Below are 24507 nucleotides of genomic sequence, written 5' to 3'. Positions count from 1 at the left end.
AACTAATCAGTCACTAGGGTATATAATAAACCATTGTACCATGTAAATAAAACCCATCATTTGTCATATACAACTGTTAAATCTAACTAATTCCTTAAATTTCTTCCAACAAAGTGGTCTAGGAAAACCATGATGGCTCCCTGCAGTCTGAAAACCTAAACAGTTTCCAGTTACAAGCCATGGCTTCCCCTTCAAAAATGATCACCAGTTTGTACATCAGGTTTAGCACACTGAAAATTTAGAAGGTGCTGAATGAATACTCACAGGTGTGCTGAAGGAACAACTTAAATATTACAGGACATGTCTGAAAATACAGTTTATCTATGAGTACTGCATAAAAAACTTAACTGACCTGTAAAAACACAGACATGATAAGGACTTCAGCTTCATAAAGGTTATTTTTAGCTTTATGAGTACAAAGAAGTTAGACTTAAGGCAGCAGTAAACCACAGAGGGAAGTTTACACTACTGCAACCTCAGCCAATACTTTGAATGGTATTGGGGCGGGGGGAAAGACAAATTAAGAAGAGGTAGAGCACTTAGAACATCAACTGCATATGCTGGTACACCGAGCTCCCAACAACACAATTCCTCAGTAATGTGATCACCCGTCCCTTTTCTGTCATATGTCCAGCCTAACCTAAAATCTCTTTATACCAGGATATTCAATAGTGTGCTTCCAGCAGCATCTGTAACAGTCATCTTTGTTAATCTGATGGAAGAATCAGAACTCACAACATAATTTTTACATATGGAATGGTTTGTACTGAGTACACATTATTAGTTTTACAGGAACCCAGTACACTGGCTTTCCAAGTAATTTTATAACAAGACAACTGCTCCACAAACTACCCTCCCATGCACTATAAACAATAGGAATGTTTTGCAGGGGAATAGATGAGGACCAAGAACATCTGCTAACCTAGTGAGGACTACTTTAAGGGTTTTGTAAGCCTCACAGTATCTCATGACTTCTCAGAATCTTAACTCTTGGGAAACTGAAAATCTCAGCTTGCTTTGGATGTCATGCAGTAGTTTTAGAAATACTTAAAACCGACCAATTCTATCAACAAATGAAGCAGTCCTGCCCTCTCACCCCACACAGCAGTTCATTCCTGCCCTCCTGGCTCCCTCCCTTTCTGCAGGTGTGAGCCCTGGAGTCAACCACAATTAGAAGCCCCACTTCAGCATTCAGCCGAGTCCACCTACATTTGTGCCCCAATCCAGTTTATCTGGAGCTACACAACTGTTCACCTCAGCACAAAGAGATGAAGTGGGTATAAACTACATCTGTTTGTTTCAGCAGCTATAGTAGTCATAAAAATGAAATGACAGCTTGAATTTCCAGACTGAAAGCTTCTCCCCATTCACCTTAAGGCAAATAGCATTTGGTAGACAACTAGTTCTTTTCCTTCGCAATTTTACTGAGCCATGACTCCATATATTTCAGCACAAGGCTTCACATGCTTGGAACCACACTAGTTCCAGGTGCTTCAGCACTACAAACAACACTAACTGAGGTGAAGAGCCTGGTCCTGTACCTAAAGCAGGCTACAGGGTATTTGCTGTCAGCTTCACTGAGAACTTGATTCAAACAGAAGGGAACTGAATTGAAAAATGCCCAGAGTACATAAGCATATCAAACTCCTGTCTTCATACTCAGCATGTAGCACATGTCAATCCACATTTACCTTGCATCAGCACTTCAGAACAACTGTGTAAATATCCAATGCTGTAGTTCCCTGCCAATGCAAACTTGCACACAAATATAATCTAAAGCTCCATGAGTTTCTGTAGTAATTTTAAAAATCATACCAATGTGCGCAGCGCTTTTACCCAGATACCAATTACCTACGTACACTGGTTGTGAGCATAACACTGTCTTCAAACCAACACATTTGTTCCACTAGCTCAATAGTCAAGGCCTATACTTTGGGATCCTGATGCAGAACAGACATGTGAAGCATCAGCACCCCCTCAGCGATGTGGAAATCATTTGTGATAACTCTCATTTACTGTATAATATAGACAACAAGGAGAAAGCTGCATAGCGAGGCATTTTCACTTACGTGGTTTATATAGAGACTCTTGCGTTTTTCTCTCACTGCAAAAACACAAAATATGATAGAAATATTACATGACTATTTTTCCCGATTAAGCTTCTTATACACCATTTATAATAAAAAGAACAGGACACTATCTATGTGCAACATTATAATTGCTTTTGCACTAACCAAGTATATTTCTATAGCAAACACAGAAGGAACATATATCTGTATGCAGAAAGGCATTTATGCTCACTAGTGTGGTGATGGGTTAAAATTCTCATCCATTTGGGTACTTCACCAGGTGCTGGTCCACATGGGCAAGCTAAAATGCAGCAAGCTGCAGTCCAAGGCAGCAGTGGCTTGGCCATTCTTCCCCTTTCTCTGTGTGGGTACTCCTGAGCCACCAGCGCCTTCATGCAAGGTACCTTGCTGCAAAGTGGCCTACTCTACTTTGCAGGTATGAAAGCACCTAAACAGCTACACCACGGAGTTAGCAAATTCTCATCACAGCTTACTGTGCACTAACTCCCACAGAGGAGCCTTGAAACTGTATGGATTACACCACTGCCTTCTATAATGATCAGGCACAAGCCTGAAACTATTACTCATGTTGGATGTAACAATGAAAATATGTTTCATTGGTGAGTATGAACCAGTCACCACAAGCAATGGTTGCAAGTCAAAGCCACAATTAGCCAAAACACTCAGAAAGTAAATAGCAACAAAAAGAGAGATAGATGTATAAAGTCTCAATTGTCAGGCAAATGCTTATCACAGCTGATTAAATATATTCTATTTAATTTTCTTAAATCACTTCCCCAATTAACTCACCCCGTAGAGAGCCTGCGGAGCTCTGTTCCAGTGAAAATACCACAGCATTTAGGATACAACTCTGGAGGCAACTAACACATAAATCAAACTGCAGGATTAAAATAATAATGGTTTCATGCTGTAGGTGATAAAATGCACTTTGGTGCATTGTGATTCAGAAGCTATGCAACCCAATGCACTTAGCAAAATAAGAGCGTTCACAATGGTGGGAGAACCTGTCCGTTCCCTGTTGGATGAGAAGCCATTATTTGTGATTTATTATAAGCAAGCAATCTCACATAAACAAGGCTGTATGTGTGAATACTGTGAAATAATTGTGTTTAATGCAGACATAAAATGAAAATAAAGAAATAAGAAAAAACTTTGAAAAATCCTTACATAATTTTCCTCCCAGGGAGCAGAAAGGAGAATCACACATGACAGATGTTAGCCATGTCACTTAGAATATGCTCAAATCCACAATTACGGACATTGTATAAGAAACAGAATTAAACAGGAACAGCGGAAAAATTCTGATGACCTAGTAAATTGTTCAACTCTTGAAATCCTGCTAAAACACTGCACTATACTTAAGTTCCACACACTGCATTTATCATCAGCAAAACACACAAGACATCTACAGGGGAACAACAAAATGATGTCAGATACTTCTGTGAGGAGTTGAAGTACTTGTCTAGTATCACATATTGCAATGTACAGGCAGTAAACAATTCTGATAAGCTGTGTGCAAACCTAATATAATACTTAACTCAAAGTTAACACCTATTAGCTGTGAAATTTTGAACAGTTAAGTATTAACAATTTTAATCACAAATACCATATCTGAAGTTCTTGAAATCCTACAAAGACAGCCTGCACATATACTCCAAAATTCCATTTTAATGACCTTTATTCTCCTTAGTTTTTTTTCTTCTGTATTTGTATCCTTTATTCAATTCCCTATGAAAGTACAATCCTTTCCTATCCAAAGCAAGAATATCACTCACAGCTCAATCTCATTTGCTATTTCCAGTCTCCAGAAGAATATTTTAAAGTATTTATACACACCCCTCCCTTATGCCTGCTCAAGCACTTCTTGTGCACATCTTTGCAAGCACCATGCTGACCTCCTTTCCCTGTCTCCCAATACAACAGAAATTCAGTCAGCTTGGCTGCTCAGGTGAGACACTACAGGAAGGCAGCTGCTTCTTTCTGTGCTTCTGGTTCACTCTGCCATAGTGTAATGCTCAGCTCTCACACATGCCAGTGGGGAGTTGGGCAGAGCAGAAACCCATTCTGTCACAACCACTCTCTTTTGTAATCACAACCCCCACTTCAAACAATGGGAAGTCAATTATTGCACAAGGCAAAATGACTGTAAAGAGGTAATTCCATCACTTGCCTTCAGTCAGTTTAAAAATGCTTCACTGCTCACACAACTCAGTATGGTCTGCAGCAGGCCAGACCATCCTGTTAGAATTAACCAGTGTTTTGCAGCATAAACTCCTAACTGCAACTCCAGGATTTTGAGTTTCAGGCAAGGCATTTTGATGACGTGAAGCCGAACAGATTTGGAGTCAGTATAAACAATTAAACTTCTACTTTTTTTTAGACAACATAAACTTCAAGTGGAGCCTGAGACGCTGCCAAATTGTCTCAGTTTTCCTCATTCTCCAGTCGATGACCTATTCCTATTGCTGCAGGCACTTTCAACTGTTATTGTTGAGCTTTCGCAATAGGAGGAAAGGATCCTGAAATTAAAAGTGAGTGAGGAAATACACACAGAGGCACCTGTGAGTATATGTATGGATATATGTATTTTCCATTGAGCTGTAATAAAAACTTTCACTGTACCATTTCAATAGACTAATTTTAATGTTAATCATATCAGGGCCAAAAACAAAATCCTTGAGGATTACAACTATAAGAACGTCTTGTGTTTTGGAAGCTGGAATTACCAATCATTGTTGGTAACTCATTTATTTTTGTTTTAATTGAGAAGACTGGTCCCAGCTAACATTAAAGTCTAAAAGCAGCTTACTCCACTTCTATCTGCCAATATAAATACAGTTTGAAAATCTTTTTTGTCTGAAGCCCACTGTTGCACTGATATTGCAAAATTTAGCCAGTACATTGAATGTGTAAAGCCCAATCTAAGTTAGGAGAGGGGCACACAACTGGAACCCATTGACAGGAAACACCATTATCAGCACCCTGGAGGAGCAAATATTGCCTTCTTGCAACAAATAAAGGGAAGACAGTTACATTGCTGGAGTGCTGTTTGGAAACCCTGGGTTAATCACAGCCACATGCTAAATAGTGCACGGGCTTCCAGTCACCCACAGCTCACTGGCCAAGCTCAGCAAACAAGGGAAAACTTGCATAAAGCACTCACAAAAGTTAAAAACATAACAGGCAATATTCTTTACCAGCTCCCTAAATAAGAAGAATTCCACACACATGAAAATCCCCAAAGGAAATGGAAACATTTAGAAAAGCTCCCCCAGCTAGGAAGCAAATTAATATTTATCATGACTATAACTTTTATATAGATTCATTGAATGTGCAGGTAATTAAGGATTCATTCAGACTACTGACTACGAGGGGCAGGACTATTTATATGCTTAGCATGGCATCCAGGCTTCACAGAACAAAGACAATTAGAAACCACGTAATAAACAGAGATGCCACATCCTGTCTCATTTTATTTGTCGCTATTCGCTCACATGTTGATCACAAGCAGGTCAAGCACAGCTCCTATTCCAGGAGAATGCTATAAGACGACCAATGAGGCTCAAAGAGCACAGAGCTAATAGAAAGCCAAACATGGAACTGTCTGGAGGTAAAATTGCCAAGTCACTCTAGTGATGGACTTGGCCATTATCCACTGTAAAACCATGAGATTTATGCTCACAGCCAGAGCCAGATCCTGGATTAAACCCTGAATCCTGACACTACTCGACTCTCTGTCTATCGTATAATGTATATTTTAAATGGCCGCAGGTATTATCTATAGAAATACTTTCACTTACAGTCAACAGGAAGGTTTACCAGCCCAATACTATTCAAGTAATGGAGCAGTTATTTGGCCAAGTTGGGTGTTTTTTCAACACAGCCAGCTCAGCTCTCCTCTTCTATATCATCTGAGGAAGTTTTGGGTGTCCCCCAGATTCCACAGCAACCTGTCAGATTACAACCCTACATGCCCTAAAAAAATCTCTCTATTTTCCTCATAACAAGCACTTTATTGCATTTTGGTTAGACAACATCCTTGAACAGTGTGGTAACTCCTACAGCTCTCTTGGATCAACAAGGGGCCCAAAGTACAGCCAAGCAAAATGCTTGGTTCTGGGAGCTGTCCCACCAGAACACGATGGTTCTTGGCAATATATCAGTAGATAAATGTTTGCAGAATCTTTTTATTTTTGTACAAACAAATTAGCCTTTGTATTTTTTCCAATGTATCAAGGACAGCTGAACAGATCTTGCACTCCCATTGATAACATTTCTATAATGTTTCACTAAATTCATTGTTCTTACTCAAAAATATGTTCTTCGCGTTACTTAAACTAGAACAAAGCTTCATTGACCAACTCTAGCATGGGTATAAAGATTTTTATAAAATGCTTAAAATTAACTCCATAATGCAATAAATTAACAGCTCATATTACAAGTAAGAGTAATCATCCAGTCTGGTCAAAATTTTAGTTGTTTAACTTGGGTCTATTTTGTCTTTTCTTCCAACAAGCTGTAACAAGAAATAAGTAGCATCCATATGGGATTAGACAGTTTCAAAACAGCAAATTCACTATAAAATAGACATCGATCCTCATAATACAACTATGGAAATATTATCATATTCATTTTTCAGACTACCAAACCAGATTAGTGTGGTATATAGCATCCAAACCCATATAATGAGGCACTGACAGAGCCAGGGCTGAATTCAGAAAGACAATCTCAAGGTCAGAGGAGGTACTCACATAATCAACTCTTCAATTAGGGCTTAAATGTATATCCTCTTTTTTCTAGTCATGCTCAAAAGCTAGCAAAAAATATACAGTAAGTGAAAACTACATTATTTTTCAAGTGATGTGTTTGACACTGCAATTTACTATGTAAATCAAAAGCAGCATTTATAGGCAGCAGAAAGGAAGACAAAGAATTCATACTGAACAGTCAGAATTACAATGCAGGAACTGGTTTGAAAGTTCTGCTAGAAAATAATGTGTTTTGTAACCATTATTCATTTATTTCTAAACTAACATGTCATACATGTCCAACAGGCAACAAAAGAGCCACAGTAAATGGCTTCTATTCTACTAACTCTATTAGAAGGCTTGTTTAACCAATGTTAGTTTTAGAGATCATTTTGTCTATGTATAAAAAAAAACAGCTGAACTCCAGACAAACATGATTATATCAAATCCGTAACAACAAGAGAGGAAGAGAGAATGTTTGGGTAGGATGGGAGTTATTTTAAGAAAATCTAGTACTGAACTCATTTGCAGTATCATCTAGATCACAGAAACCCTGGAATGTCTTCTTAGCTCATATAAACTGGCATTTTCTAAAAAAATACTTTCTACACATTTTTTCAGAAGCCTAATTTTCAGTGTTAAAAAAATTAAGAAACAGTTACACAAAAAATTTTGGATTTAGAGTAAATATTTTAAAAATACAATTCTATTAAGTTTCACCCATATTTTTACTACTGGTCTGACAAGACAATTAGCTAAAGGCATGACTACTTAAAACTCTAACATGATGCCTCTAAATGCCTCTTTTTGGGGGAGAGGGGGCAATTTAATATTAAAGGACTACCACATGCATTTTAACAAAGGGTTTAGAGATAACTACTGTAATAAATTCAGTAACCTACCATCTGTTTGTGATTTACTGAGAAATATCGTACTGGCCCGTGGATGATCTGATGGGTTGAATTCCATGTTCAAATCTGGAAAGAAAGAACAGCACAAAATCCATTTATGACTATTCAATGGCAGACACAGATTTTCTCATTCTTTTTAATAACACCAAGTTCACATATTGTAAAACAGAATCTATCTAGAGGCCCACTTTTTTATCCTTTTTTTGCACAAATGGTTCTTTTTGGCATGCAATCATTTGCATCAACACAGCTTTGGGATTAGACTTTAGTTCTAAGGACTGCTTTTGGATTAAAACAGATAAAGCAGCTTGAGAAGCTGGTACACAAGAAATCAGGAATTTCCCATTTACCATCACTTTCTTCACACCATGCCCCAAAGCCACAACTTGGCACAGGAGCACACTTTGTTATATGTAATTATTGAAGAATTAAGTATTACAACCAAATGCATAACCCTCTACAGATAGACAGGTTTCCAAGATTAGACACAATTTAAAAAAAAAAAATAGTTATTGCAACTGAATGTAAACAAGTAAAATCTAGGCCAGTGTTTTATATGGTCAAGATTAGAAAAACATGGCACTTTCACAGATTAACACTCTGTTTGCTGTAACAACTTAAAAAAAACCCACTAAAAATCCCCACAACTACAAAAAAAAAAACAAAACCAAAAAACCAAAACTAGTTCTAAAATATATTTACCAGTTACAAATTCAGATTGATCATGTATTATACAAACTTCTATGAATGATTTTTCTTACCAAGGTTAAAATCCATTGAATTTATTTGTTCCCAAATTCTACTTCACTACCAATTTGCTAAAGCTTACAGGCCTGAATCCACTGGAAAACATGCAACTAAAATAGCACATAATTTTTTAGCATTTCCTTGCTCTGCCAGTGTGGCGTTCTCTTAGTTCTCTTACATTCTATCTCCAAACGCACATTTTCTTGCATTTTAAGCAGGCATTTCTGTGAGACTATATAGAAGCACTGATGTTTATCTTCTGTGATTATCCCAGCATTTCTACTATTCTCTCCATCCCCTCTTCATATCCTTGTGAAAGCTCAGTAAAATTGGAAATTAAGCCCCAGGTCTTGTCTTAGGAAAAGAAAACAAAGTCCTTTTGCCCCAGGGTCAAGATCTTCTATCTAGAGCTTTCCCTGTTCCTTCAGCATCCATGCCCATAGTCTGCTCTCCTCGCCCTTTTATTTAATAATTTACTACGTCTTCCACTTGCCTTCATTTTTCTCCTCACCACACAAATCACACCCATTTACAAATGTACTTTCTATTTGTATTTTTCCCTTTTATGCCCTCTTGGTTTCCTTTTCACCTCCCTGCATTCTGTAGCCCGTAAGATGAGCAGCCTGACATGCAGCTGGAAACATAGGCATAACTTCTGGAAAAAACTTGTTCTTCTTTCTACAAGGAAGAACCAAGAAATGCAGAAGTGCAACTTCTCAGTTGCAAATGGCCTTTTTATTACTATTATCATCACCATCAATGCCACAAAGGAAAGGCAATCTAGGGATTTCAAGGGAAAGCTATTTTGATTGTCCCACAAATCACAGACAAGTTTGGAGAAGATCTTAAGAACGTCATCTTATGCTACGAGTTCTGACTTCAAAGGACTATGAACTAGAATGTTTTCATGTTACTCTATGCATCTTAGTTAGACAGAAGAAAAAAATTATCACCCACTGAGATAGACAATGCTGGTATAGACTGTCCATTTCAGGATGGCTTTTCTGTTAAGCTGAATTCAAGATGTTTTCCTAACATGAAAAGTAATCAGCACTTAAAAATGCAAAATACATTATCTTTTATCAACCTCTTCATCTTTTATCAGCACAATACATCATCAGAAATAAAAAATGAACTTTTTTATTTTTATAACACTACAGATAGTTTTTCTATAAACATTTCAAAGTACAGCAGTGCAAATTCAGTCAATATAATAGGATCAGGAATACAAAACCAAATCCAGCTTGTGAAACAGAGAAAACAAGAAAAACACTTATTTCCTTCAAGACTAGGAAATTATCTGCTTGGAGAATAATAAGAACCTGGTACAGGCTCACAGTTTGTTTGCAGGGCTGTAAGAAAGGAAAACCAATTGCCACATCTTACAGACAAGATGCCTGAGTTACAAGGTGGTATTTTGCAGAAGCAGTAAACCAATAGAGGACTGAAAAGTCTGTCTGAAAAAAGCATGAACTACCAAAAAGCACTGGCTCTCAGATAAACTGTTATTCTTCTGACAGGAGCTGAAAGAAGGCCAGCAAAACCCCATCCCAGCAGCTGCAGAGGACAGTCCAGGGATTTTTAATTATCTTGGCAGAGCCAACAGTCCACAGCCAGGGAGTAACCATGGCTCCTTCCCACCACTGAACCCTACAGAGCAGCACACATCCTCCTCTCTCCATGTCCCTTCTTTCATATCCTCCCCAGCAACTGCAACGACCAAACACATCCATCTGTCCTTCTCCAACTGCCTGCACAGAACAAAGAGGAGCAGAGCATGGGTATGGGGAAAGGCAAAGCCTGTTTTACCCAGCACAACATGGCCAGAAGGGGACAGATGCTGCTGAGAGGGGCTGGTCCCCCACGCCCCTCTGATGAACAGCACAGGTCTGGCAGGCAGAAGCATTGTTTGGTGTGCACCTGCAACTCGACTCCTCCCAGCTCCTCCAAGGAAAAGGCAAATCCAAGTATCCCACAGGACACTTGTGGCACCACATCACTCCAGACCACCCCTGCTGGCACACTGGAGTATTAGAATGGATGATTCACAACATGTTAGATTTCAGCCTCTGGTGGTTCTTAGATGTCTTAATTCATTGTGCGAATTTAAAACAAATGTCTTTTTGAATATGGCAACAAATCCTGACACATCTGTCACTAGAAAACATGTTACAGAACATGAAAGTGCTCAAATGATACACAAATATCTAAAGCTAGTAACTCATCACCAAAGGGAACATTACCCATAAAAAGGTTAACTCCACCCTAAAGAAAGTAGTATATTCATACTGCTTTTGTGTTATTACTAGTTCTTTCTAGTATTTGAAAAGTACCATGAAAAGCAGCCATAATAGGAAAGGTATACTCATTTTGTTATGAAACAAAGATAAAGAGACTTAAACTCACACAAGCAGTAGTCTATTATTCAAAGGAGAAGAAAATGAGAACCAGAATGTTAAGTCTCAAAACCTGCAAAAAAATATTCTCCATTACTTGTAGCCTTCTCTGCAACTCATCAGAGATTTCAAATTAAAGAATAACAGTGAATACTTCTTCCAACAGTTATCCAGCACTCCAAAATAGAAAAAGCCATGGTCTTGTAGATAGTCCAAAGTAGATAGCCCATATCTTTCACTGTAGCTTTCTTTTCTGTTAAACAGAATTGGAATATTTTTCTATATCTTTTCCTAGTTCAAAGATCAAGTTTGCTTTGGGTTTTCTTTTTTCCATTACTAAAGGACTGTTAAGTTAAGCAAAATATAATCCACATCCTGTAAACATCTCAACAGTCTGGTACCCCATGAAAGTTTCAGGGCTTTTGTCTTCTAAAGATTAGGAACCAAAGGTCTGTGTCTATAAATACATGTACACACGCATATATCTATATTTATAGAGTGACTGATAGTTGCATATTTAAATGAAACCTAATTTTTCATTAGCCAAGGCTAAGTCAGACTCACACACATCAAATAAGAGCTCATATGTCTAACAGAATTCACATAATTTTGGAGCATTTGGACAAGAATAGTTACAAATACATGCAAATACACTTAAGATTGCATTCTCTTATTTGCTTAGCAACAGCCAAATTAACAGTTATTATAATGGCCATTTTGATGCATCACATCAAATGCTGTCTGAGGAAAAAAAAAAAAAAAAAAAAGAGTAGTTTGTGCATATAGCTTAATTTGGTACATAACTGTTCTGAAGTTAAAGACAACCACCAGAAGACCCCAAAAAGATTCACCCTGTACAGTATGAGCAATTTAATTCCTAAAACTACAACAACTATATTCAAATCTGACCATAAAAAGAAGCAAACTGTAAAACAGTTTGGCTTCAGACTTGGGCTAAAGCCCAGCAAGATTTTAAATCTCAAAACAAGATATTAAAAAGCATTACTGAAAAAAAAACCTGAACACAGCCTCAGTTTGCCCTTTTTAAAGAGCAAAGTGTAAGAATAAAGTTTAGATGAGTGTAGAGGTGACCTACAAGAGGGACAGACTGCTGAAAATGCCTTCAATTGAGAGTCTTGATACTGTAGCCGAAGAAAAAGGAAAACTAGGAGGTGTCTGCTTTTCACATACAACTTTATAAGTACTGAAAACTCTCTCTAATCTAGCACACAATATAACAAAAATGGTGGAAAATGAAAGCAGAAAGAAAGATCTTAATTATGACCTTGGATGATAAAAGAGGGAGGACAATTAGGCAGTGAAGCTCCACACCCAAGGAACATGCATTCAGCTTATCCTGATGTTTTCATTTTCGAGAAGATTGCTTCAGCCAAACATCTTTGGGCTTTAGTCCATCATGAGTATTTGGGCCCAATTTAAGAATAACTTATGCAAGTTACTTGTTTATGATTCATATGCAGGTCAGATCAGATGATCCCAGAGGCCTCAAGCCTAAGGTCTATAAAATCTTCAGAAATAGCAATATTTAAATTATTAAGAACAAAAGCTCAGCAAATCCCAGTAGCACATCTGTAAACTTTCTAAAACTGCACCAAGCTCTGCTGCAATTCTTCAGAAAGAGGTACATTATCAAACTTGTGGTTAGAACACATTAGACAAGATAACAACAGTAAAGGATGAGACTAAATCTTTTGTGGCAAAACTTAAACAAAAACCCAATTGTTTCTTCAACTCATGAATCTTACTATGATAGGAAAGGGCATGACAACAGAATGAAGGATGGGTGCTGTAGCAACTAACTTCTGAGCTATACACATCAAAGCTTCTGTGTGATACAAACAGGAAAAACCAACACAGTCGCTGCTTTTCTAACAGTGCACGTGGGCTGCAGCACAGGGAGCAGGTCTGAAAACGTGTTTATTCTGTTACAAAAACAAGATGTTATTTCCTTCCTTTTGAACAATGAAAGTCAGGTAAGCTTGCAACACCAAATCTCTGATGTTGATTTGATAACAGAATAAAATCTAAACTGAGTAAACCATTGGTTTTAATCTTACTCAATTCTGAAATAACCTGGTGAAATTCTCTCCTCCTTTTACCCTGGGACCACAGGCTATCACTGCCACTGCACAGCCACCATTATCATTTAGGAAAGAGATATTGACCCATATTAATGACTTAAAATATGCTTCAAAATTAAATTAATCCATATTTCTTCATCCTGTAAGATTATTTTCTTGAATTATTTAAAGTGACTTGAGGTTAAGAACTGACCTATCTAGGGCATGCTGCAGAGGAAACTGAGTTGACAAGGCACTACACAAATTGCTTTACTTCTTTGCCATCTTTTCTCCACCCACAGCCTGGCACTACAGAGAAACTGCCTGTAGTGGGTGGAAAAAAACAAAAAGACCACAAAGATTCTTGCTGAGCAATTACAAGAATGCAAGCCACTACACACTATATCTAAGCCCTACATAATATCTAAGCCCTACACACTTCCAGGAAGCGTGTCAAAACGGAAGGGAAGACAATCACCACAGGAGCAAAGGGAAAGGGAAGCACAGGTGACCTGAGCTAAGGGGACAGCGTTCACTGAGATGTCCCAGGCTGGGTTTCCCTGTGCCCCAGCGTGGGTGGGAACCAGCACAGCTCTGACTGCCAGCCTGTGCCACCTCTGTGCCCCAGCAGCACCACAGCTGTAATTAGTCCAACTGGCAGAAAGAGCAAAGTTGTTGCTCCTGCTCTCACTGTACCAGCCCACAGGAATGAGCTGATGTCATCTGTGGGAAGAGAAACAGAAACAGTATTCTCCAGGCACAGACAGGGAGATAAGCATCCCCAACAGTGAACCTAGAAAAAAATTCCAAAAAGTCTCATTACACCTTATGCCTTTTTGCTTCTTTCTTACTCCGGTGGGCTGTTCCCCTCTATTAACAGCAATTAGCCACGTGTACGGTAATGAAAATACTCCCTTAAACATCATTATGTTATTAGCACTCCCTGAGGAGCTGGTAAGAGTTAAAAGGAGACCTCAGCTAAGAGGATCTCCCTTATCTGTCTCTAGTCAAATGAAGATAAAAACAAAGACTAAAATAGAACAGAGAGCAAAGAAACAAGATTGGAAAAGGCTCCCTCACCATAATTATCAATTTTCTCAGATTTTATTTTAAAGTGTCATAATTTATGCAAAAGAGGCATGATACAACCTTACATTTGGAAAGCCCTATGACTAAATCTAGCAGTAAAGTTTCCATTTGAGATTTCCATACATCAATGTCTCCAAAACATGGGATGCATCAAACACCGGGACTAAAATAATTCACTGGGATAAAAAAATAAAGCACTGAGGTGCTTTCTGTTCAGAGGTTTTCAAAACCTTCAAGCCAAAACAAGACTGAATTGCATAGACTGATTTCACTGGCTAGTAATAGTAACTGCACCTGCTTTTATACTAAAACTTCCAAGATGTGAGATCCACTACTAGAAGTTTCAGTGTCATTCAAACACCACACAATCACAGCATAAAGATTTACCAGTATCAGAACACAAGATCAAGCTGTAACTTTTTACAATACTTCATGTCTAATCTAAGCAGCAACTAACCTACCACAAATGCAAATGCCTCTCAGCTGCATACAGTATTCTTGCAAGAACAAATGTTTGTGATCATGTTCCAGTACACTTTAACACGGATTATTAAAAGAAAAGGAAGTTGGAAATAGGAAGGCTTTCAAGAGCCAATTGCCTGGAAGGGTAAACTCCTTCAGGTTTGGCTAGTTTGCTGGAAAAACTTGGATGTGATCTTTGCTCCCCTGGAGCTATGGTGTTCTCTGCCTACCATTCCAAGCAAACAACAGGCACGACATTTCTCAGCAAGTTCCAATTACATGGTGACTCTATCCAGGCTCTGCTCTGATCTCAGTTTTCGAGGGAGGCAGAGATAGTTCATCAATAAAAGAAACCCTCTGTGGCAAATAATGTTTGTTTCTGTAGTTATGCCTGACCTGTCAGCCAAGTTAGAGCCCAGAGCAGTTGTTATGGTCACAGCTATATTTATTTTCTCTTCTAGAAGTAAATCACAGATATAATTTTCCACAGGGTGAACAAGGCTTGTATGCAGGATTTTTAGTTTTGCATCACTTTTCAGGATTTGCTTTCCCTTACACAGCAGTCTCTCCCAACTAACTAGACACATTTCAAGAGCAAATTAAATGATCTGACATTATGTGGTATATGAGTTTCTTGTTTAATGTCTCCTTACATTTAGAACATGAAAGATACCAATTATTAAATCCTTCCCCTCTCAAGCTCATCTCATGGAAGTTTTTCAGACATTCCAGTACTGCACTTATTAGTTTTTCCTTTAACTGTAACCAAGATTAATTTTAAAAGTTTTATTAACATGTAAGACAGAAGAAGACAAGAAAAAAAATAAAAATTAATGCAAATACTTCTCCCTTCCCTACAGGAAAATAGAGATGAAAATACCATTTCTCTCTATTACATGCAGAATTCAATATGGACTGAAGAGAGCAACAGTTCTGCGCTATTATTAAATCAGGAGCATTCCCCTTATTTAAATGCAACTATCCACTGTAAAAAGTGCCTAACACAACATACAAGACTGTGCATACATGAATTTCCATCACTCTCAAATACTGCTCCTCTGGCTTTTGAGTATAACATAGAGACATTGAATCATAGAGTTATTTAGGTTGGGAAAGATTATTAGCCCAGCATTGCCAAGTCCACCACTTGGATGGTCCAAGTATGTCCCTAAGCACCACACCCACAGTTTTTAAGAGGCCTCCAGGGACAGTCCTGTCACTGACAGGCTACACAGCTCAATGAAGCCTACAAAGACCACGTTTCAAAAACAGCAGCATGACCATCAGGCAACCTAAATTGCATAGCAAACACCCAAGAGAATGAAAACAGTTCTTGAATATTAACGTCTTAAGATGGAGACACTAAATAGTATTTCTTGTGGGAGTTAAAATCATAGAGAAAATCTAAGTAAAAAGTATTCTGAGATTAATACTAATGTGAACACAAATATCAGCTGGAAGAATATATGTTCCTGCTTTGTAAGATTTCTAAGTATGCTTTAAAAAAATTTGCACACTTACAAGCCTTTGGAACGTGTTTCAAGGTGTGCACAAAGCAGAAATTAAAGACCTATTCCAGTGAGGGTCATTTCCTTCTAGGAGCTAGTCATGAAGATAACTGAGGACATAATGCAGGCTGGAGTCAGGCTAACAGCTTGACCCTTTCTTCAAGTCTACAGCTCAAAGGAGCATTTAACTGTGACTTCCCAGGGAGGTTGTGCATACCCCAGCTATGGCAGTGTTGAAGGCCAGGCCAGATAAGGATTTGAGTAAACTGGTCTAGTGGAAGCTGTTCCTGCCCATGGCAGAGGACTGGATGATCTTCAGGGTCCCTTCCAACTCTCAACATTCTGATTCTATGGTGACTCCACCACTTCCCTGGGCAGCCTGTGCCAATGCCTGACAACCCTTTCAGTAAAGAATTGTTTCCTAATACCCAATCTAAACCTCCCCCAACACAACTTGAGACCATTTCTTCTTGTACTATCACTGATTGCCTGGGAGAAGAGGCCAATGCCCACCTGGCTACAGACCTCCTTTCAGGGAGTTCTTGAGAGGAATAAGGTCTTCCCCTGAGCCCCCTTTTCCCCAGGACAAACACCTCCAGCTCCCTTAGCCCCCTCCCCTAACATTTGTGCTCTAGTCCTTTCAGAAGCTTCACTGTCCTTTGGACACACTCACTCAATGTCATGAAACATGATTCATTTTACATTACCCGGAAACATTTGAAGTGTAAGAAAAATAAAATAAAATAATGGAATATAGAACACTGTCTACTCTAAAAGTCACTTCTTTAGATCAAAATATCTTGATATACAAGAGTATGACTTTCCCTTCACTTATCTGACTTCACTGATCTGAAAATCTAAGGCCAGCAAAATGAAACAACTTCTGAAATATGGTGCTTTTAGGATTTTCAGTTTCCTGTTAAAGTTAGCAAGAATGGTGACGGGTACATGTGTGAACATGCCTGCCTTCCTTCCTGACAGGATGCCCAAGGCATGCTACAGGATAAAGGACACCAATAACACTTTAATTGAAAACTGTCCTCACAGAAATCCTCCCACCAGTCTTGTAAATTTATTTTTTTTTTTAATTAAATGAAGAGTTCAAAAGAGCCTAGCCCAAGAATCACAACTGGGCTCAAAACTTGTTCATATGCAGGATATCCAGGAACATCAAGCAGGCATGCTGGAATACACATAAACTGACTCCAGAGCTGAGGAAAAACATTCCCTAGGACATTACAGGTTTTCATGGACAAAAATTCACTCTGAAACACCATTTTCATTACATGAGAGTGTAACATGACTTTTGGAATGAAAAGCTTACACTGGGACAGCAAATGGAGCACTGCAAGTCCATCACACACAAGACCTCCCATTGCTTTCTGACTCCTCGGTGCTGAGGATGGTGCTGAGAGCAGGTTTCAGCCCAGCAGACACGGGTGGCCTGAGCCAGACCCAGCAGGTGCAGCAGCCTCCCTCAAAGGTCTCAGAACTGTGAACAGCCACCTGCCTCAGCTCATCTGGGTGAGCACATTGTCAGGGACACACAGCTGAAGCCAAGCCAAACTGCTCTAAACGCTCCTCAGCAAAAGGCAAGGAATGCATGTGGCATTTCAGTTCTGCTGCTAGAATACAAACACGGAGTAAGGCTTGCTCTCATTTTTTCAAAAGCATGGTCTGCTCTAAATATTATAAGTGATGTAAACAATAACACTTCCACAAAACCTTTTTTTCCCCTCAATAATCATATATGATATAGTTGCCTTAAGTAATGTAGGCTGGGGAGAGAAACTACAGTGTCCGCCCATTTTAACAGCACCTTGTTTTGCACTCCTGGGCTTTGCTGCGCATTGCCTGCTCATTTTCTCACTGATAACCTTTTCATTTTGTTACTAGACCACACTTGTGGGCACTTGAGAACACAGTTCTCAAGTTCCCAGTTAACCTTCACTCTTATTAACCCTCCTTGATTAAATGCCATGGAGCCAGCTAGAGCGCACTGGATGTGATCCCATCACTGCACCCACCTTCAGGAATACTGGCTGGTGTCTCACCACTACAAGTGCATTTCTACATAAAGCAACACAATGTCACCATCTGAACTGCTCCATCACCCATTTCTAGCAGAATTTATTAACTCCTTAGCTACTGCCTGCTTTGGCAACATCACTCATGCCCCACTTAACAGTGCATGTAACAACAAAAGGAACTAAGCCTCTGTCCTATTAATCTCAAACCAAAATGCATGCATTTCTCTAATGCCCCTGTGACACTGAGCACCATAGCTTTCTCCCTAACACACTTTTACTTAGCTTATACACCACTTTAAAGTTAATTTATTCTGCCCTACTAGGTTCAAAGGCAGACAGAACAGAAGGGAAGATAAAGCATTGTGAAAGACTTTTTAAAAGAATTAATAATTTTAAAAAATACCAAGTTATTTTTCTTCACATAAATGTATCAGAAAAAAATTACATTGTGATTCACTTACCACTCATTATGATACCTACTTTACATGACACATGTAAAATCTTTTAAACACAGTACCATTACAGACCTAAACAAATTACACCAGCTGATGCCATACCAAATTATTTCACTTGTTTCAAACAGCATTACCATGCTCTCCCACCAAGAGACATCAAGCCATCCATGCCCCAAGAAAGGCTGCCTGTGAACCCAGCTGCTCTTGCCACGAATTTAACCTAGAGGTTAGCAGCTGGCAGGGAATTATTGTCACTGAGCCAAGCACATAATACCAGTCAGCAGAAGTGTTGGGTTAACCAACAGCAAAGTGAGGCAATTTTACTTGAAGACATAGATCAATACAAAGTTAGCAGCATAATCATCATCATTTCACAGCTGAGCTGACATTATGAGCCTGAATCTCAGACTGAAACATTATCTGCAGCTTTGCACCAAGGTGTATGCATTTCACCATTCCTCAAAACACAGACATTATTGCCACACAAATCAGCAAGAAACTGCATGACTTTAAAGATTCATTATATTCTGCAAACCAGGGCTCAGAAGCCTGAGCTGCAGCTCAACTCTACATCTGGAAAAAGGCATCTTATGATACTGATTGAAGCTCTGAGGAGCTCTCACACCAGCCCAGCAGGGTAGTATGAGTTTACCCTTCCTCATTCCCTTACAGAAATGATTTTTAGAAGTACCAGTGAAAATGGCATCTTTCCAGGCTCTCTTCTTTTCTTTTGCTTCCCTACTGAGCTGTGTGACCCAAAGTTAAAGTAAGTTGGTAATCTGTGAAATACAAAGAGAAAAATATCGACCCTGGTTTCTCAGAAAATTCAGTGCAAGTGTATTATACAACACTTTCAAAGGTACATGTCTGACCTCAAGGACAGTAGCTGCCTTTTTAATATGCAAAAATACAACTTGTAATCTTTGCTGTGGAGGACCCCAGGATATCTGGCAAACTACAATAACAGGCTTTCAATTTTTCCCCTGCAGATTTGTATTCACATGGCAACCAAATTACCAAGCTACCAAGATACAGTGTCAAAATCATACATACAAATTGACACCTAAAACTGCGAGTCACCCGATATTACAAACCCCTTATCAGTGAATCTCTACATCTGTCAGTGTGTGCAAAGGCCCATAAACATACACAGTTTGTATATGCACACACCTGCCTTGCTCAGCTGTCGTGCTGCCCCCATGCCCCGAAGGCTCAGTGCCATTCATGTCTGATGGCACAACAGGTAGCAGCACACTGCTTCCTGAACACACATCTGCTTCAGATGCAGCCACGTCATCGTTACCCCTGCTCCAGACACTACACCTTCTAAAACATTAAACCCTGCGACTTCCACACCCATGCAGCCCACATACCAGGCACACAAAAAAGAGCAAGAAGGAAAATCTCTGAAGAAAAGAGATACAGATTTTTAATTGACATTTAAGTCCCTCAGTTGTTTAATCAACATCTGTTCTCAGAAGAGTCAGCTCAGAGTCATTAAGTGCTGATCTTGAGGAAGCACCTTACAAAAGTTGAATATGTTATGAATTGTCACTATAGGAGCTACCATTTCCAGTGAGATTCCAGTGATATTTTATTTGCCATGAATTTATCGTCATCTCGAACATTGCCATCTATCTTCATCATGATTTAACATATTAATCTGAATAGCTCTAAACAACCACAGAAAAGTCTTAAATTTACTTTTAAGTCAAAATCCTACAGAAATGTTCTGTTCTTGTCCCAAAGATGAAATTACTTCCAAGATTACACTGGCTCAATGCCTAGGACTAGTAATACTCAGTCCCAGTGAAGCAACTAGTTTCAGATTCAGTATCTTGCACCTCTCCAGCTCTTGATAAAAGCCCTGGACAATTGAAAAAAGGATAAAAGCAATTTCCTATTTGGTTTTTCCCGCGAGTCAGGTGCCATCACATGTAATACTCAAGTCTTGAGGTTGACCTGATCAAATAATGCAGCCATTCTAAATCCAGGCAGATAAAACCTTACAGATTAAACCCAGAACAGGGATGCCTGGGCCATTGGTAAGAAGTGGGAGAGGCACTGTGAAACAGAACGCCAAAGATGAGTCACAGAGCAAGGTTAAATTATGTGCAGCATGGGCAAAAAAGTTGAAGGGGGTACTGCTATTTCCATTACAGGTGAGGAACTGAGGAAAAGGAATAAAGCCAATGCTCCATTAAAAGCCCAGTGCCATTCTGCACTTAGTCCATACCTCTCTAGATCAGACTCCAAGCATCAATCTAGGCAGCCAGAAAAAGAAGATCACATACTTAGGGGGTCACAGGACTATCTTGTCCAAACTTTACAGTTACTTTTTAGATGTCTAACTCAGAGCTAGTCATCCAGTTGCCCCTCAATAAACAAAGTATACACTTCTAGAAGTGCATGTGTTTAGCAGCTATTTCACAAAATCCTAAAATAAATGTTTGGGATAGAACAGATACATCATAGTCTGGACACAATGACCCTTTCCCATTGTCTATACATGGAACCAGTGATGACAAACTCAGTCTAAACCAGGATGCAGTCACCGAAGGCTAAAACAAATTACTCTTCTCTTGGTTGTAAAGTTTCTGATTTGACTGTGTCACTCAGCACAGGCTGCTGACTGGTCACTATGCATCGTGAACGAACCTGGACTCTTTGTCCTCACATCCCACTCTCTCTTGATGTCCTCCATAAATAATCTTTATTTCACCAACAAATCACACTGGATTCCTACAGACAAGCTCTCCTTCACTGCACTGACTGATGCATTACTTGGACCAGTCCATTCTCAGCACAGGATGAGGCAGGACAGGAGTTGTGTTGAAAAACAGCATACAGGCATATAAGAAATCTGGGAAAGACAGAATAAGTTTCTTTGATTGTATCTAATCTTGAAAGTTCCAGAATCAGTTTATCTTCATTGGTCTTTAAGCCTTTTCTCAAAACCATGCATATACATTAAACTTGCTTGAACACTTGATCCTTTTTTCAGAAAAACCTGTAGCCCCAAGAAGCCTCCCAGATTCAGGGGAGGATCTACTAAAATGTCAAGTAATGTCATCATACAGTTTGGTCTCTCTTCTTCCTCAGGCACAGAGACGGACATAGATCTCATTTATCTTTCCTGATACATTTACTGACAAACATACCAGGAAATTAATTAATAATATATATAAAACGATGCACTAGACTAACCAGCCATGCTTCTAACTATTCACATTGACACTATGTGTTGCTTATTTATTAAGCAGTATCTTATTTCCAGATTACGGGAACTGTTCCAGGTACAAAGGCTACTGGAAAGATACATCCAAATGTCAGGCCATATGTAATGTAACATTTTTGAACAAACACTTCCTATTATTTCCTGCCAGGGAAATGCTAATTTAATTCACCAAGTTCAATTCTTCTGAGCCTTTTTTTTGCTTTAAATAGATCAACGTGCCAAATTCAGACCTGTGCTCAACCCATTAGACACACACACACAGAGAAAGCAGCAACAGTGAACTGTTACCGCAGAAGAGCCAAAACCATCACACGTGAGCCTAGAACACTGCTTTAAGAGTGGCTATGAGAAAAGAGAATCAGAAAGACAATAGATTAAACCAGAAAAGAGAATACCTAATGCAGCATGCTAATCAGACTGATTTCATCAAGTCTCCTTCAAGACAATCTACTGACAGGGAAGAAAAACCACATCATTAGCAATTTGTACAGCTGTCAGGAATGCATTTAGTCATACCATAGATTAAATGTTTAAAGAATTGCTAAGCAGACATGAATTTTTTCCAATTCAAAGGCTTATGTCTAATCTGCCAATAAAAAAAATTAAATACAGTGAGTCATTTTAATCTGGACAGCAGCTCCTCACCTCAAATATTATCAGAGGTTTTTTTGTTAAAACATGTCAGTTGACATCATAGGAGAGGTTTTACTGGCATGTGTTGTATGTACAGAACCAGGTACCAAATCCAACTCTGACTTCCCTTTAAATGTGAAAAAAAAACCCAAATCAACTTCATATATTCAGGAGTTACCTGGAAAATTGACATGTGATATTTACCTGAAGGTCCTTCTCTTCTGAAGAACATATTTGTAACAACATGTTCAATCAGGTGTCCTGATACTGAAAGTATCCAGATACAGAGTGGGAAAATTGAGCAGGCTTTTGTAATGGAAGGTTACATCTCTCAGACTTCCTTAAGTCCTATCCTTAGCAAGATAAAAAACATTTGCATAAGGGAGATCTGGCAGATACACAGAATCACAGAACCAGCTTGGCTGGAAAAGACCTCTGAGGTCATCAAGTCCAACCTATGATGGAACACCACCATGTCTAGATCATGGCACTGAGAGCTATGTCTGGTCTTTCCTTAAATACTCTACCAGCTCCCTAGGCAGCCCATTACAATGTCTAATCATCCTTTCTGCAAAAAAATTCCTTCTAATGTCCAACCTAAACCTCCTCTGGTGCAGCTTAAGGCTATCAAAAGACTTTAACAAGGTCACTCGCTTCTAAAACTAAGCAAACACTGAGTGCTCAGAAAGGCCGGGCACAAATTACAAAAAAGATGGGAAAAGAAGCACAGGATGAAATAGTCACTTTTACAACTGTTCTCTGTCATTTTTCAATACATTCAAAACCATGAAGTGATTTTATTAAGATGGCAAAGTCTGTAGATAACAGGACAGAAAGTCACAAATGGCATCAACTGTGAAAAATACCTTGGTTAGAGGTTGACAAAATGGTAATTGTAAATAAATGCAAAAATTTGGGCACACTGGAAAAAGCATTCAAAATTCCTCTTCAATATTATGAGCTTTGAATATTCCTTCTCAGGAAGTATGTTATAGGAATTCAGAAGAAATGCAGTTAGATATGGGCATCCTCAAATCACACAAAAGGAGGAGGCTCCTCAGCAACATTAATGCTGTGTAACTACTTTCCACACACCAGTGATGTTCTTACAGTATCAATAAGTTCAAAAGAGATTAGAGAGGTTCCTAGAAGACAAATTCATTAATAATTAGAAAGTGCATAGTAACACCTCAGGGAATTCCCAGAGTGCAGTCTTAGGGTAAATATTGTTACATTCCTGTTTTATTATTCTGCCACTGGCTCACAGAAGAGACAGGAGAGAAGGCCAGGCAGAACTTCAGTATAACCAGCACCAGTCACATTAAAATGCTGTAACACCGCAATTTGATAAACCAGTAAAATAAACATCTTAAATTAAACCAAATAGGTCCTTTATTATTGAGAGCTACCAAAATATCTGAATTACCTAAACCCAAAGCTGGGAAATTGCTAGGCAAGCATGTACTTTTTAAGCAAGGAGCAAAGCTGTCACTGCCTCACAGTTTAACATTAACTTGTCTCCACTGAATCAGATTGCTTGTCCAGCCAGCATCAAATTTATGGCAATATATGGACTTTCATCCTCAGAGAGCACCTTTGTGCTCTTCATCCTCAGAAGTATTTGTCCTTCTGCTTGTTCTGGAAAAGGGAAGTACTGCATGTCTTGTACAGCAGCTGCAGGAATCAAAACACAGTAGTCAGAAGTGAAACAAGCTCAAACCAAATGTTCAGTAAGGGCTCAATTATTGATCTGCTACAGGCCATGTTACTGCCCCAGTTAACTCTGAGGTCAGTGCACTGCCATGTTATAATTTTTCTGGTTGGAACAATGCTCATGTACCATCTCTTACTAAATACAGGCTGATGCACTGGAAATTGCCTAAGGACTTAGACAAGCCCAAGAGGAATTCATCATGAACCTTCTTTTTCCTACTGGTAGAGATCTACCCTGAAGCCATAGATTAAACATTTGTAAAACAATGACTAGATTTTCGAGTTCTGCAGAAAAAAATATATTTTGGGTAGAGAGAAAGAGAGGTTTTAGGCTTTGCGTTTTGTATTTTGAGTTGTTTTCTTCTTTCTTCTTGAAAATGGATTAAATGCAGAGCATTTTGTGGGC

At 38.9% G+C, this 24507-nt stretch overlaps 1 protein-coding gene across 3 annotated transcripts in view; it reads right to left on the bottom strand.

Moving 5' to 3' along the window:
- The window catches only part of CCNY (cyclin Y), a 120017-nt gene that overhangs the window by 39457 nt on the left and 56053 nt on the right, over positions 1–24507 (bottom strand). Inside the window, exons 2-3 of one of the 3 annotated variants that reach the window (XM_086863993.1) lie at positions 7741–7815; positions 2070–2104 (exon numbers count right to left, since the gene is read on the bottom strand). In XM_086863993.1, the coding sequence (XP_086720119.1) occupies positions 2070–2104; positions 7741–7815 (110 nt within the window). Of the gene's footprint in view, positions 1–2069; positions 2105–3257; positions 3384–7740; positions 7816–24507 lie in introns of those variants that run through there. The other 2 variants (XM_023920034.2, XM_086864007.1) reach the window with 2 other exon arrangements.

The sequence above is a fragment of the Cyanistes caeruleus genome, chromosome 1 (genome assembly GCF_971803275.1).
Source record: "Cyanistes caeruleus chromosome 1, bCyaCae1.hap1.1, whole genome shotgun sequence".
Lineage (NCBI taxonomy): Eukaryota > Metazoa > Chordata > Aves > Passeriformes > Paridae > Cyanistes > Cyanistes caeruleus.
Note: the sequence above shows the minus strand (reverse complement) of the source record. Positions and strands in the feature narration are given on the sequence as shown.